The following is a 16125-nucleotide window of genomic DNA, read 5'->3' on the forward strand; positions in this document are numbered from 1 at the left end:
GGGCAGCATTAATTCTGTAAGAACACTGGACCAAGGGACAGTGTTATGGTTTGGATGTGAGGTATCCCCCAAAAGTTCACATGTGAGACAATGAAGGAAGGTTCAGAGGAGAAATGATTTGATTGTAAAAGTCTTAACCTAATCAGTGGATTAATCCCTCATAGGATTAATTGAAGTAGTATAGTGTGGCTAGAGGAGGTAGGAATTAGGGCGTGGCTATGGGGTATATATTTTGTATATGGAGAGTGGAGTCTCTCTCTCTGCTTCCTGATGATGTGAGCTTCTTCCTTCTGCCATGCTCTTCTACCAGGATGTTCAACCTCACCTCAAGCCCTGAGGAATGTAGCTGGCCTTCTATGGACTAAGACCTCTGAAATTGTGAGCCCTCAAATAAACTTTTACTCCTCTATAATTGTGCTGGTCAGATCATTTAGTCACAGCAGCAAAACAGCTGACTAAAACAGACAGGTACAGGGTCTAGGACTGGCCCTGTATTCCTTCTCTCTCCCTATCCTGTTTACCAGTCCCTGTTCAGGCAGAACTTGATTACCTTGAAAGGTAGACCCAGTTCTGAAATTCTTTGAGTTGATGAGAGGAGTCTGACCTTTCATCATAATCATGACATCAGTGTAAAAGAATAACCTATTTTATGAAAACAGTTTTTCCGGACTAAGTGGGATTTTCTGGTCAATAAGTTCACCAAATCCAGAACTCTTCTTTTGCCATTCCACTTTATCCTTCTCTTTACTTTCCTAGAGAAGATGGTGCTCTGCGTAAATCTCCCAATTGTCACCTAGGGATTGACATCTAACTGTAAGCGTACTTTAGCTTCTCCCTAAGAGATGGGCTCCTACTGTATCTAATCTTGGCTAAAACTCCCCCATCTGCTTTCAACATGTTGCATTTGACATTAACTAATGTCTCCTATTAGCATTAAAAGAAAACAATCTGGAAAAATTCACTCTCAAGCAGAGTTCAAACAGGCCTCAAGTAGATGTGGAATCTCAACTGCATAAGGTTTGTTTAAATAATGTAATAAATACATAAATATTTAATAAATATTAATAATATAATGTAAATATATATGTAGATATGCATCCATGCATATGTATATGTATGTGTGTGTCTCTATATAGGGGTAAGGGTGTGTGTGTATGTGTGGGGAAGTCAAAAGTCTATGAAATGGGTCAGAGGAACAAAGACAAGAATGTTTCTGTCTGATTTATGAAATTAACTGGCAACAGCAAAAGGAAAAAAAAATTCTAAAGGCATGATACAAAGATACTTTTTCCATGAGATGGAAAAGAAAGTAGGAATTTTTATGCCACACTTACTGGCAGTGGGTTAAAATTCTGGTCCACCAGATGATTGTATCCATGGTCAAAAAATGAGTGTCGTATCACAACATCAATGCCTTGATTGGCCAGCATTCCTAAAGTGTTGAGCCATCTATAAGGCAGAGGAAAAAAGCTATATCAGTACATTTTTAAAATGGCATGCAACAGATCTATACAGATCTGCTATGACATACACATATACACTAACATCCCATCATCAAATTTACCTAGTACTATAAAGGAGAAAATTACTCTAAGTATTGAATACACAACTGTAAGAGATTTCAAAGATGACCAAATTTAATCTGTTATTTTATAGGAAAAGAAACCGAGGTCCAGAGAAGTAAGATGAATTATCCTTGGTCATAAAGTCACTGTTGATAATGACTTTTATTCCTAAAATACTGAAAATGAACACTTTAGCCACTTGTGAACCTGATCCTTTGTGGCCACAGGACATTACAGTCACAGGAACACATGGCCTATACATTCCATCCCCAAACTCCCCTACTTGCATTCTGTCACTGTACATGCACCTTTCATGGGACTCTAACCTATATCCACCTGTGACCTATGCAACAGTTGTCCAGTCATTTACATCCCTCATAGATCCCCATAAGCAGTCAATTCAATAACAATTTACTTGGCACTATAAACTGTTCAGGGACACAACTATACTACTATTACACATGTGTTATAATGAAAGACCTGCATTGCTCACACACTTATCTTATACCCACTATGCCAAACACCCACTTTCCAGGGGATATCATCCTTCAAAAATACTGCCCTTTTGATTCCTCACCATTGACTCTGCATTTATTTATATATTCAATTCATTCACCCTTTCCTGCATTCTTTTTTCTCTCTCATTCTGTATTCCTACTTATGAAACTCAGGGAAACCTCTAACCATTAACAACAAAGTGCATATGTAATAAACGTGACTTAGAACTTCAATCTTCATATGAAAGATGAGGCATTTCACAGGCTGTCCAAAGCATATGTGTGTCTGGCTTCATCTCCCCTCTTCTCTCACCCTAAACTCTATTCCTTAAGGCTCTAAACCACATAAAACTACTCTTGATTACCCAAATGCACCATGATTTCTTGTACTTACTCAAGTCTTTACATGTGTGTTTACTTGTGCTTAGAATTCTCTTCCTGTCCTCCTCCAACCCATGTCTTTTCATTTGGCAAATTTCTTCCCCTTTGTTAATCTCCAACTCTGGTGTCCCCTTCTCAACCCTGCTGCCCCAGTCAAAATTGCACCTTCTTCTAGACTTCCCCAGAACTCTCACTCTAGACTTCCCCAGAACTCTCACTCCTGCCATGCCCTCTGCTAACCCACTGGATCACCATCGCTTACTTATTTCTCTGCTTCCCTGTCCCCATCAGTTGTGGGTTTTTCAAGCATAGACACAATGTTTAAATTTATACCCCAAACACCCATCACAGTTCCTGGAACACTGTAAGTATTCAGTACTTTTTAGGTTGAATTTTTTTTTCCTTAGGTTGAAATTTACCTGGATAAAATTAGCTTCTAGGAACCTTGAGAATCACCATTCATCATATGGGGGAAATTACACATAGTTACAATTTCCCAAATCTGAAACCCTATAGAGCTCCACACCCATGACTTGTAGAAGAATTAAATTTTTTTCCTTGCCAGAATAAAGAGCATTGCTAATTTTTATACTGTGAATAAATATCATGAATATTTTCCAATCTTTTCCACTCTTATAATTTTATTCTCATAAAAACAACACATATTCACTGATAAGAGTTACAAAAGCAAAACAAAAAGCAAAGCAAAGCAGAACACAAAAACAAAAATTTTAAATCAAAAGGAAAATCTGACTATAATATAACAGAACCCTTTTCATGTTTATTTTTGTTCAAACTGGGGCATTGTGAACCAGACACTTGAAGTTACTTTTGGAATATCACTTAGTTAAGTCACTTGCCTTATTATCAACCTGTGAAATTAGGATAACAAGTCTAGCTTTTCCCTTGGCATTGAGGAATGATACTTAATTAACTTGTCAAAGATGTCCTGTGGTAAAACTACAGTGGAATTCCGGGTGAGTACTTCTTAACCAACGCTCTTTCCATGTTGGAACAGTACACATGTAACAGGGTTTCTATGTAACAAGTACTTATATATAAGAAGAAGTATCTTTCTAGCCTTTTTAGCCCTATGTCTGTTGGATGAAAGAAGAAAGAGAAAAATGAGTAAACAGGTGATCACAGATGCGAGAGCCCCTCTATTCAGCAGCATCTGTGCATTAAAACAGGGCTGTATCTTGGTGTTTTATATGTGAAAAGATCCCATTGTTCCCTTATTCATTGTTCATTCAATAGCATTACTTAGTCAGCTGTTAACCCTGGGAATTATTCTCAACATTGAGGATACCTACTTGTGCTTGTGTGATCATGTAAATCAATAGGAAAGCTCTATAAACACATCCACAGGAGCAGTATCACATTCTTATTTGTGACCTCTTCAGAGTCTAACACAGGACTTGCCCAGAATATGTACTCAGCAAATAACTATTAATTACTAAACCTAATTTTTTGCTAGTGTATGGGTAGTTCTTGAAGAAAATGATTATGGTCAAGACCACTGCTGCCCCATGGCTTTCACAGGAGAATGGTGTACTGAAGTTATCTTCAACTTCCTGAAGATGATAATAATAATGTAATGATGTAATGATAAGCCCCAGGAGAGGGGTTTTTTGTTAGTCTAAGACTCCCTTCTATGCTCAGGTAGAGAAAGCTGATAAAATGACTGGCACATTCCAACAAGGATACTGTCCCAGCCACCATTTTCCATTCCACTAATGTTTATTGACTATCTACTATGTACCAGACAACACTATGTCTGGAGACACAGCAGCATGCAAAAGATTTATCTGCCATATGCCACAGAATCTCAAATCCCTGACTGGAAACACTACCCTTGAATACTTGTTAGCAGAAAATTCTGATTCATGCATGCATTTGTATGTGTCCTAGTGAACTCATAGTTATGTGATATACTGAAAAATTACTGAGAAAAGTCCATCTTTTCAATTTCTTGCTAGTTGCTTGGAGCTCCCCACCCTAGAATGCTTTACTTTTTTTTTTTTTCTTCCTCTAATTTATGGCACTTGGAGAACTAGACTCAAATGATACATTGCTGGGTGCTGCAGTACTGTTGAGACCAAAAAGATAACAAAGAGGTAGTAGGAGAGAAGACTAGGAGCAGAATGGACTAGTTTTATCTGATCTGCATCAACCAAGCATTTAGTATCTGAACTGTAACTCAAATCTAAACAACTATGTTTATCTATGTGCTGTGCAGTGAATGCAGAAAGATCTGTGGACATCTGGCTAATCCTTGTGTACAAGTAAATCTTTGCTGCAGCTGCCTCCATAAAGGTTTGTGGTATTTCTCATTTCACAGCATTCCTTAAAGGGAAGAATGCTACAAACCATCAGCACAACTAGGCTGCTTGGTGTGCCACAGAGAAGAGTCATTTGGTAATGGCTGAACAATGGCCCTACTTTTGCTCACTCCAAGGAGTACCCTGCAGCACAGAATGCCACCTGGTGCTCACTTGCAACAGGGCTCCTATCAATCCAGTGTTGACAGGAAAGAAACCTCTCAGCAACTCTGTATTAAATGCTGAGTCACTCCATTTCATTCACTTGAACATGCTTCTTGGCAACTTTGTGCCACACAATGGCTGATACTGAAGATTCAGAGATGGAAGACCCAAGAATCACCATGAATTACAATGATCATTATCCTCATCTGCATTTGCAGGATTCTATCTGTAAAGGCAATTGCCTTGACTGGCCTGATTTGTCCCTTATGGACATATGAAAGAAGCTATCTCAATGGAGAGGAAATACATATGGACAATAAAGAACAGCTGTTATTAGCAAAACACATAACTGAGGGCAAAACTCAAGTTCTTAGGAGAACACTATTCAGTGAGAAAGCCAGGGCCACTCTCTACCTATAGAAATTGGAGTAATCCTATGTCCCACTCAAATGCTACTTCCTGCATGAAACCCTTCCTGATACTCCCAGTCAGAGAAATTCTTTATTTCTTTACAGGCCTAGCACTTTCCTAGAAAGACCACATGAAGCAGAAAGACAGATGGTTCACTACAGTGGCAGAGGCTAAACTCTGAAGCAGACCACCTGAGTTTTGAGTTTGAGCTCTGCTGTTAAGCAAGTGACCTTGGTGAGTTACTTCAACTCTGTCACTCAAATTCTTTTATCTGTAATGTGAGGATAATAATAGTTCTTATTTTACTGTCTCATTATGGAAATAATAACATCAATTTCACTGATTGCTAAATTATTAAATGCATATAAAGTACTTTAGAAAGTGCTTGGCACATGATAAGTTAAAGGTACTATTATTGTTGCATTTATCTCTGACAACTTTACAATGTAGTTATCTCTAATCCTAGTATATCCAATCATATGCTTCTGGAAGGCAAAAAGCCACACCTTCTTATTACCTGTCTCCTAGAACTATGGTAAAAATTGAATGTTCTGTGGTTGAACTGTAAACTTATTAATGAAGTGTTTATTAGTATTATTGTTACTATTACTCCTCTTTCGGCTCCTCTCATCCTTTCTGATACTTTTGTCCAAATTTTAGTATCTAGATAAGGCACTGGTCACTCTTAAATGGTTAAAAAAATTCACAGATGAACAGATGAAGAACTTTCAATGGGAAGTGAGCCTCACCCTGCAATGGGCAGAATAACAAGTATGTTACAGGATCACTGTCCCTTTCCTAAAGTACCTGGGAGTGCAATTGTGTTACTTACAAGAATCCTGCAGCATAGGAATCTGACAGATTGTTTGTGCCTCCAGCTGAGGTAGTCACCACACCTTCAAGCCAGATCTTCTTTCCTGGAGTGTATGTATTAACCACCTGTCCACACAACAAAACAGAAGTGGGTAATCAGTTTTTTAAAACTACTCCCAGATGAGAAGCAACACACATTCCCTAAAGAAGTGTCTCTGATTCCCTGCTTCCAGGTACTTTTGTCCCTGATGATGCACACAACTGTGTTGTCATACAACACACTAAAGCATTAACCTTGACACATGTCCCCTCAAAGAAATTATCGTTTATCCTCAGGTAAACTTAAGTGACAATGTGATAAAATAAGTACATATTCTAGGATGTGAGGTGACTTTAGGGATAAAACAACCTTCATTGGCCATACAGGTCCCATAATAGAAATCATATTTTTCAGTATTCTGTTATGGCACTTCTATGATAACAAGCACTATCCACGTATTGGAATTCATGAATCATGAGAGAGTGGAGGGCAGTGTTTCAGAGTTATTTTATATTAATAATGGCTTGGATGGTGTAACCACATTTTGAAAATAACTACAGTAAGAGTAAAAAGAAAAATCACTGACCCACAGGTCAGATCCAATCAGGGAGCAACTACAGCTATATGCCTTACAAGCAGAGGCAAAGCCTCTTGTCAAAATGTGACTCTCTGAAGTTTTGAAGTGACCCAGTTTCTGATCCACAAGTTTGAGATGGAAGTAAGGATTGTGACTGGTAGAAAGATCCTGAGAATGAACCATGGAGGTTGACTTGGCATATGGTTAAAATTCACCCTCGGGCCTGGGTTTGAAGCTCAGTGGTACAGCACATGCTTAGCACATGCTTAGCCATGAGTTCAATTCCCAAACCTGCAGAGGGGAAAAACCCCTTCACAAAGAAAAATAAAGTCATTTGAGGATGACACAGGCAGTCCTCTCACCCTTTTCAACACTGCTCAGAGTGCCCCACCCAGGGGAAGCTGGAAATCATGATAGGAAGGTAAGAAAAACACCTTAAGTGATCACAAGGTAAAATCAAAGGACTATATCCTAGTAGTGCTAGGAAAATATCTGTGCATATGATAAACTTTGTGCTTCCTTTATAACTAAGAGAACTGAGTAATATTTGTGTTTATCCTTTTTGCCTTTGCCTTCCAGGATATTCACAGTTCAGTTTTGTGTTCAAAGACAGATATTAAACTGAGGTAGTTGGAGAAAGAGGGTTTGGTTGGACAAAACAAAACAAAACAGTAAACAGTACAACATGATTAAACCTTGAAAACACTCAGCTGAGTGAAGGAAGTCAGGCATGAGAGGCAAAAAGAAAAAAAAAAATCAAATACAGGTGAAAACTGGTCATCTCTGAAACAAAGATCTGGACTGGAGGGAAACAGAGTGGTAGAAAAAGCCAGAGGAGAAGATGAAATTGTTTAGAGAGAATATGTAAAAATGAGGCTAGGAAAGGAATCAGGATTTCTGTCTGAATTCATTAAGGTGTTATCAAACACATCAATTTATTTATTCAACAAATATTGATTGAGGACTTGCTCAATGCCAAGCAGAGTTCTAGGGGCAGGTATACCACAACGAAAATAGGTCTCTGCTTTCATAGGCTTATACTGTAACCAAGGGGAGGAGATAAACAATAAATAAGTAAACAAAATGAATTTAGGTCTTAATAAGAAGAACCAAAAAGAACACAAAACACAGTAATGTGCTAGAGAGTGACTTGGCAGGAGGAGAGGGGTAACTCTTTAAATACTGGTCAGAGAAGGCCCCCCGGAAGGTGGTATCTGAGCTGAGACCTGAGTGAAGCAGCCAGCACTTTAACGGATCTGGGTTCAATCCCAGTTGCCTCATATCCCTCAGATTGTTAGTAGGGAGACAGCACTGGATGGTAGTTAGGGGCATAATCTCTGGAGACAGATCACCTGCATTTGAATCCTGGTTCTACTGTTTATTCACTCTGTGACCTTGAATATGTTACACTGCATTTCTGTTTCCTCAGCTGTAAAATTAGAATAATTAGAATATCTGCCTCAGAGGATTTTATGTTATTTAAAGTACTTAATATTTGTAAAGAACTTAAATAGTGACTGGTATATAGTAAGCACTTAGAAATGTAAATCAAAATGTTATCTAGATCACTCTCCTTGTCCAGGGCACATGAAACTGTGTTTGCATGAATCTAACATCAGTCATGGTTGTTTTCCTTCACATACCATATGGAGTGATAGGGAATATCCCGGATGTATGCTAAGCTGCAGAAAAGACTAGTTTAGAATATAAAATGCATATAGATAATTCACAGCAACATAATTAACATTCAGAGTAGTTCCCTTATCCATTCTCAATAGAGCAACTCCTGTCAAGTCACACAAACAAAAATCACAGTGAAGTAGAACTTTGATACAAAACCTACATCAGTTATATGAAATATCTTGTGGGGAAAACAGTCCTAGAAAGCATTAATGTGAAAGGCTATAGGAGCAGTCAGTGCAAATCAAAAACTATTTTCTGAATATTTTCTCTTTGGGACATGGCAGGAGACTTGATGAGCTGTATGTCTTTCATGAGCAGAGGAGACCAGCATGGTGATGTGTGGGGGAGCACAGATACAGAGGTTGGGTGCCGGCTGGCTGGGGAGGAAATCAACTTGGACAGAAGAAGAGAGAACAAATTAGGAAAAACAGATGAAACCAGCTGCAAAAATCCCTAAGAAAGTGAAACTGTAAGAAAGCAAGGGCCATAATTCACCACTGTGGTTTTCTGAGTGAATATGATTCTCCCTATGCTGGTAGAGAGAAAATTAGAGGACTCAGGAAAGAAAAAGAGTTCCTGGTGAGAAATGATGTGCCATTGAAGATTATTTTAAGGTATACATTTTCTGGAGAGATTATTTCAGTGAGGGTGGAGGGAAGTGGGGTGTTTAGTTCTTTATTGGTTACTTCTCCCCTCCCAAAGTATTGTTCCCAAATACTTTAGTCCTTGGCCCCATGTGGTAAAGGGAACTTTGAGGTACCCACAAAACTGTTCAGTAAGTGGCCAGTTGCTGCTTAGAACCCCTGGGCCTGCTTGAGGTGGGATGATATAAAGGCAATCTCTTCTAGCTTCCTTCCCTCAGATTTTAGGGTCAGGGACTGTAAGGACTGTTTCATGTGGATACACTGAGGGAGGAAGGTAAGAGAAGAGAAAGAGAGCACTTAGGGAAAACATCCTTGATTTTTCAAGAAGTTTTATTTTCCCTATGACTTTGAATTTTAAAAAGGGAAAGAAAAACAGTAAAAATAGGAAAATAAACATGTATGTGACACATTTTCAAACCTGGGCTTCTTTTTCCTGCATTTCCTTGATATCCTGCCTCCAAGACTGTGACCTAAGTCTTTTAAAAGACTCCTGAGAGCCTGGCTTCAGCCACTGGCTGTGTGAGAGATAGTAGCACCTTAATAGCAAGCATGTTGTTTACGGTTATTCACACCAACACCTTCCTTAATGAGAAAGGAAGCAATAAAACAGGCATAGTGGACAGGCCAGCTGGGCTAATCAGCCCTGGCAGGAGGCCCATCCTCCAAAAGAAGCTGGAGTCCATTAATTCCAGCATCTCATCCACTTGGAAATAGACCTTCCTCAGGACCTCAGAAGAGAAGCAGCTCTTTACATAACCAGACTGGCTCTTGATGTAGCTGGTTACAAAGAGCTGGTTAGCTTCAGGAAGCTTCTTAAACCTTACCCACACACAGCTGTTTCTTGCTCTCGGCAGTCTTGATTCCTTATCATATTTATAAGTGGTCTGGGTGAGAGTTCATTACTGTTCTTATGTTTCTTTGCATCCTCGTGTGGGTTTTGACACTGTGCTTACCTACAATCTTAGATGAGGAAGGGCTCATACTGATCTATCTGTTCCTTCCTGAGTTCTGGAGCTTATCATTTATTCCTTGGTCTTCCTGCCTGTGATCTTTCTCCTCCAGTCCATCCTCCACACTGATGCCATTATGTTAACTTCAGAAATCCCTCCCCAGTTTAGGAATCTTTAATGGTTCCCTATTACCAGTAACAGTACTCAATCATTCCTGCCAATTGAAAGGTCTGGTTTATCAGTTGGCAGATGTGCTATAAGTAGCTTCTGAAGATACTGAAAGCTGTGTTCAGTGACCCACATGTTAACATGCCAACTGCTTAATTTAACTTGGTATCTAAGACCCTCCAGAACTCCTGTCCCTTTTCTTTATTGGTCACCTTCTCCCCTCCCCTCCTTTCACCCACACTATCTGATACTTCTTTCAAGGCTTATTTCAAAAGTTACTTCCTCTGTGAAACATTTCTCAAATTTTCAGGAAATTATTTCTTCTTTTCTCTGGGTTCCAAAATTCTTTGAATTTATCTCTGATCTTGACCTTATTAGACCTAATCGTAATTTTCTATTTTTTAAAATTTTGTTATGCCTAATAGATATGTTGGATTACTTTGCTTATTAAATATTTGTTAAATAAATGAGAACATACAAGAGAGAACCTTTTACCGATGAAAAAGCTAAGTTTCAGAAAAGGTAATTAATAACCTGTAGATAACAAAAGAAACCAAATGCTCACAGTTCCAGTTCAGGGTTCTGATACTTTCTAATTGAATTTTCCTGTTTTAGAAGACCCAGAAGCGTCTGGCTGACTGAATTGCCTCCATATTTAATGTGTCCTTCTTCGGTTAGACAGCCAGACTATTCTGAGCACAGTCATTCCAATATCTCATCACATTTCACTTGATTTATTTCTTCTGTCTAATGTACTTTCTGTCAGTTTCATTAATTTTTTTCTGTGTAATTTCTTTTTATCATCTCTCTGTTCTGTAGTGCCATATTTGTCCATTTTTCCTTTGGTATCAGATCAATTTTTAATTTGTGGCTTCTGTTTCTATGACACTTTTAAGATTTAAAATTGTACTCTCTGCTCTTGTTATCTCAAACCACAGAAAAGCAATTGAATGTAATTGCAACAAAACATAAAATTAAAATAAGAACATACATAAACACGATAAAGTCACTAGGGAGGCAAGGAAATTATGAACATATGCAAGAAAAGAAAAAGAAAGTTTCTGAGTCCCAACGCAATAAGGGTGTTCAAAGGGATAAGTGCTAGTGGAGAGCTAGTGGAAAGCAGCTATTTGCATGTAAATCACTCTTCCTCCCTTTTCCTTTCCTTTGTGGTGACTAATTTATTCCTCAGGCTTACTGCATACTTAACCCTCTTACAGGTCACAGTCAACACCAGCCTCAGTGGTAATCTTATTCTTGCCCAAGACAAACCCTGTAATCCTCCCACTTCTATGTTGAAACATTTGAAAATTACCCCAGGTTGCCTCTCCCTCCTGAAGAAGCTATTTGTTCCCAGGGCTATTGCTTCAAGTAGCACATTCCTTCACATTGTCCTTCCCTTGCAGTGTAACAGGACCTCATGATACACTGATCAAGAGCCTGTGCTCCTGAAACATGGATGGAGTCCAGAGGATGAGAGTCATACTTTGTCCTCTTCCACCTATACTTGCCTAGTATCTTGATACCCAATTTTCCTTCAATCCTCACTTCTAGGGCAGTCATCTCAGATTATCAACTGATTGTGGGGTCAAATTGATGTTCTCTCATCAAGAAAGTATTCTTCTTTGAAAGCTTTTCTAATCCTGAGTGGTTAGAAAAATAAATATTACATGGATTACAAAATAAACAGTCAATAAAGGTGGGAGATATAGAATAGTGTAATGGATGAGGATGGGTTCCTGAGGTTAAATGGGTCTTGGTTTGAATTCTAATTTTACTACTGAGTAAGCTCTGTGACCTTGTGTAAATTATTGGTTTCTTTGATGAATTAATAATATCTTATGTCCTCAATAAATGGCACTTGTAAACCCCGCCCCCCAAATAACATTTTTGTAAGTTGATGGTACATTTTTCCAATTTAATGCTTTTGAAATCAGAATGTTTTTCATAATAACTACCAATCAAAACTTTCTTGCTGTTTACCCTCTTTCCTCCCAGTTGTTATTCAATTGGTGATGTAATCTATAATTATTTGTGTTTTAGAATCAAGGGAGGGGGATGGGGTTGTGGTTCAGTGGTAGAGCACTTGCTAGCATATGTGAGGCACTGGGTTCAATTCTCAGCACCACATATAAATAAATAAATATCCACTGAAAACTAAAAAAAAATATAAAAAAAAAAAGAATCGAGGGAGGGCTGGGGCTATAGCTCAGTGGCAGCGCACTTGCCTAGCACATGTGAGGCACTGGGTTTAATCCTTGGCACCACATTAAAAAAATAAATAAAAAAATAAAGGCATGCGGTCCATCTACAACTACCAAATAATTGATTAAAAAAAGAATCAAAGGTATATTTATTTCCAAGAATCAAGGACATCAGGGCTCATGATTTAAACTCTGGATCTCTTGATAAACATACTTTTTGTATAGATCCCCTGTAACATCAGTGTCTTTATATGAAAGTAAAGAGCCAAAGTTTCCCTTAGGTCATACTCTCCCATTTGCACAGTCAAGTGGACTCAAACAGGCTAATTAACTGGGAAGCTCATGGAACTTAAACTTTCAGCTCTCACTCTTACAAGCCTCTATCAATGTCCTGGGAAGGTCCCTATTAATGAACTCATATGGTTAGATATCTCTAAAGTTTGAAAATTCGCTTTGCCTTCTTTTTCTTACAGAGGTCCCTATTAAATAAGCCTCATACCCTGTAAAATTTAGAATCACTCATGGATGTCATCCCCATGTATTAATGTGATACAGTTTGTATTTGGAGTCCTCTGCCTACTCTGAGTACTTCCTTGGCTTGTGTTCTTCTTTTCCTCCATTGAAATCTGCTCTTGGGAAAGGTTCTTCTATTGACATTAACAACTTAGTGTGAATTTCAGCCAGTGCCATCAACCTCTTTCCAGGTTGTTTACAGTTTACAGCATCTTTCTAATGTAGAATGAAAGAATGTTTATCTATAGTGAAATATCTGGCATTTACAAACAGACTGAAATGTTATTTGGGGCTGCAAAGAAGACCTTTCCTTTACTCCTAAACACACATGTAGAAGATATTCTCCTACTATGCCTGTGTGTACGAATAGTCCACAGGGCTATTCAATACAGTAGTATAAAGTTAGGAGCATCGTGAGGTTCTTCCTTAGTGTGAACAGCAGAGAGAGCATGTACAATGTGAGGGAGTGAGACATTGGTTCTTTATTACTTCTGTTTTATTCTGCCAATTAACCTGCCCCTTCCTTTGTGCCTCCTTCCCTCTAAAATGCCAAGCAATAGGGGATATGGTAGGCACTGGTGTATCAAAATTAGCATTCAACAGTGTTGAATGAGTGAGTGAATGAATGAATAAATCAAACCCTGATTTTTTTGGTGATATTACTGTTCTTACTCTAATAATGTGCTTTCATTTTTCCAGTTTTCTTTTTTAGAAAAGGTTAATGTTATCTTAGTCCTCAGTTTCCCTTTAATTGCCCTTCTAGTTATTCTATGATCTTCAAGAATTAGAGTTATTGTTCTACCCCTGTCCTTTTGATAAGCTAAGAGGGTCAAATACAAGGGTAAACTGGAAGTTTGAGGAGAAAGGTTTCTTTTTAAATCTATGAATTACTGTAAAAGACTTGCTTATCTTTCTGCCCTACTTCCATGGTCCTGCAACTAAAATATATTAGAGGCAGCATAATATCACTGCATTTATGGATACTTCAAGAGTTGACCTTCATTAAACATCATATGCAAACATAAGCAATGATGATGTTAACAAAACAATAACGGTCATAATACAAACCACATAAATCCTTCCCCCTGCCCATACACAGACATCTGCATCAGTGGTCCTCTGATCACACCACAAAAAGAACTGTATAGATGAGAGGGAGTCTACCCTTTAGGGGTTAGCCCGTGTGTCACTTCCTCTGGGAGGACTTCCCTGACTTCACAAAGTAAGACGGACACTTCCCACCATGGGTTCTCACAGCATCCTATTATAGGAGTCATCACATCTTATTATCATCACTTGTTTCAATACTTATTTTTCCTGCTAGATCATTAAGTCCATGAGGATAAGCATCACATCAGTCTTGCTCACCATTTTATTCTCAGGGGCCAAGGAAATTATAACAATTGATAAATGAAGGGAGGAAGGGAAGAAGGAAAGGAGGAAGGAAGGAACTTTTCAAATATTGAGGACGCCAACTTTAGTTTATTAAGTATTCAAAATGCAATCACATGGACAGGACTTTTGGAAATACTTCCCTTGTGACTGGGATTTCACCAACTCTTTTCTGTGCTTATTGAATTGCTGAAAATAATATCAAAAAGTGTTACTTCCTCCTCTGATTCCTCTAGGAGATGAAGACACAAATCATAGAGTCCAAATGACCTAAGCCAAAGTGGTTCTTCTTGGTTCTTACATCATTATTTTGGAGTCTGCCCAGCTCTCCACACTGTACCATCTGCACTGTGTCCTAAACATCTCACTTTCCCACCTGACTCTTCCCTTCATTGTTAGATGCTCAATGCCTTCCTTTGACTCATCTCCCAATGTCCAGATGATTATCCTTAGTTTAACGGAAGGGAGACATCCAAAGGAGTGGGTTGTCCAAACATTGTCCAAACATGTCTCTGTTTGGCTTCCAAAAGTATCATGCAGATTTTCATATAACCAGATAATTTGCTCACTGCTCAGAACACTGAGAATTCTTCTCCAAGTGGCAGTCCAAATTTGGAAACCACAGCTGTTTTTAGCAATTGAGTCATTGTGTTTCAGGTGCCAAAAATATCACCTATCATATTCTCCAGGGTTCAAAGTAAGAGGAAAGAGAAAAAAAAAATGAGCAATGGATAAAGGTACCATGAAGCTTCTCTAGTCACAGAAATTATTATTTTAAAATAACTATAATAACTGTAAGAACAACTATAATAGTTATAAGAACTAGCATTCAAAAGGAATTAATAGTACAGCCTCACATGACCTTCTTAACCTCCCTAAAAGGGAGGGAGCACAGTATTCTTAGCCTCTTCATTTTACAGAGAAAGAAAACAGACAAACAACCCCTCCCAAAACAAACAAACAAACAAACAAACAAAATCAGGGAGATCAAGTGACTGGCCCAAGGCCACACAGTTAAGTCTGTGTTCCAACTCAGGCCATCAGACTTTAAATTCTATACTGCACCATCCATTTAAACAGCCGCAGCACAGATTTATCAAACTGCACCCTCATGGTTCCATTTTGGCAAGAAATCTTCCCTTTTCCACCACAATGGCCTGGTGGGGACCTGGATGGGGGTGGTCATTAAGACTTCTTTTAACTTCTATTAATAGAGAAGAAGCAAAGATCCCACTTCCAGTTTTTGGGTAGGGGTTTCAGGTAGACATTAAAACATTACATGGCCCATCTCTCAACTGGTTTTGTGAGTTTTCAAGAAAGACATCAGGCCAGTCTACCCAAGTTTTCACTTTGGTCTCCCATTCTGCAGACCTTCTCCCCAACTTCCCTACCCCAAGGATGTCAGAAACGGTCAAAGTAATTTGTCAACAATCAAAGTTTTGGTGACCCTGCTTTGGTCCCAGCTCTTATCTTCCCAGGGCAGCACATTATGGAATGTGAGAGTGAGACTCTCATTCTGGAGGCTTTGACAACTGAATCCAGGCTGCTGCAGCCAGTGGAAATGCTACCCAGGGAGTCAAATTAAGAATCTATGACCCAGCAGCAATTCCAGCAGCTACCCATTTAAGGTAATATTTGGCAAAAGCTTTGAAAAAGAGAATTGAGAAATTAAAACGAGTCAGGGGAATGATTTAAAGCTCTCTAAATGAAACAGGGAGACTGGAACTGTGGCAGGTAATACTTTGCAAAAATTACTGCAAAAATACTTCTGGTCCTATTATGGCTTTCCCAGAATCTTGCC

General features: G+C 38.7%; 1 protein-coding gene across 3 annotated transcripts in view; it reads right to left on the reverse strand.

Annotated features, from left to right (window-relative positions):
* Hpse2 (heparanase 2 (inactive)) overlaps positions 1-16125 on the reverse strand; it is a 799708-nt gene that overhangs the window by 135343 nt on the left and 648240 nt on the right. For all 3 annotated transcript variants that reach the window (XM_047552318.1, XM_047552316.1, XM_047552317.1), the window contains 2 exons: positions 6173-6279; positions 1335-1449 (listed from right to left, as the gene is read on the reverse strand). In XM_047552318.1, coding sequence (XP_047408274.1) covers positions 1335-1449; positions 6173-6279 — 222 coding nt within the window. The remainder of the gene's footprint in view (positions 1-1334; positions 1450-6172; positions 6280-16125) is intronic.

This window comes from Sciurus carolinensis, chromosome 5 (assembly GCF_902686445.1).
Source record: "Sciurus carolinensis chromosome 5, mSciCar1.2, whole genome shotgun sequence".
NCBI classification, from domain to species: domain Eukaryota; kingdom Metazoa; phylum Chordata; class Mammalia; order Rodentia; family Sciuridae; genus Sciurus; species Sciurus carolinensis.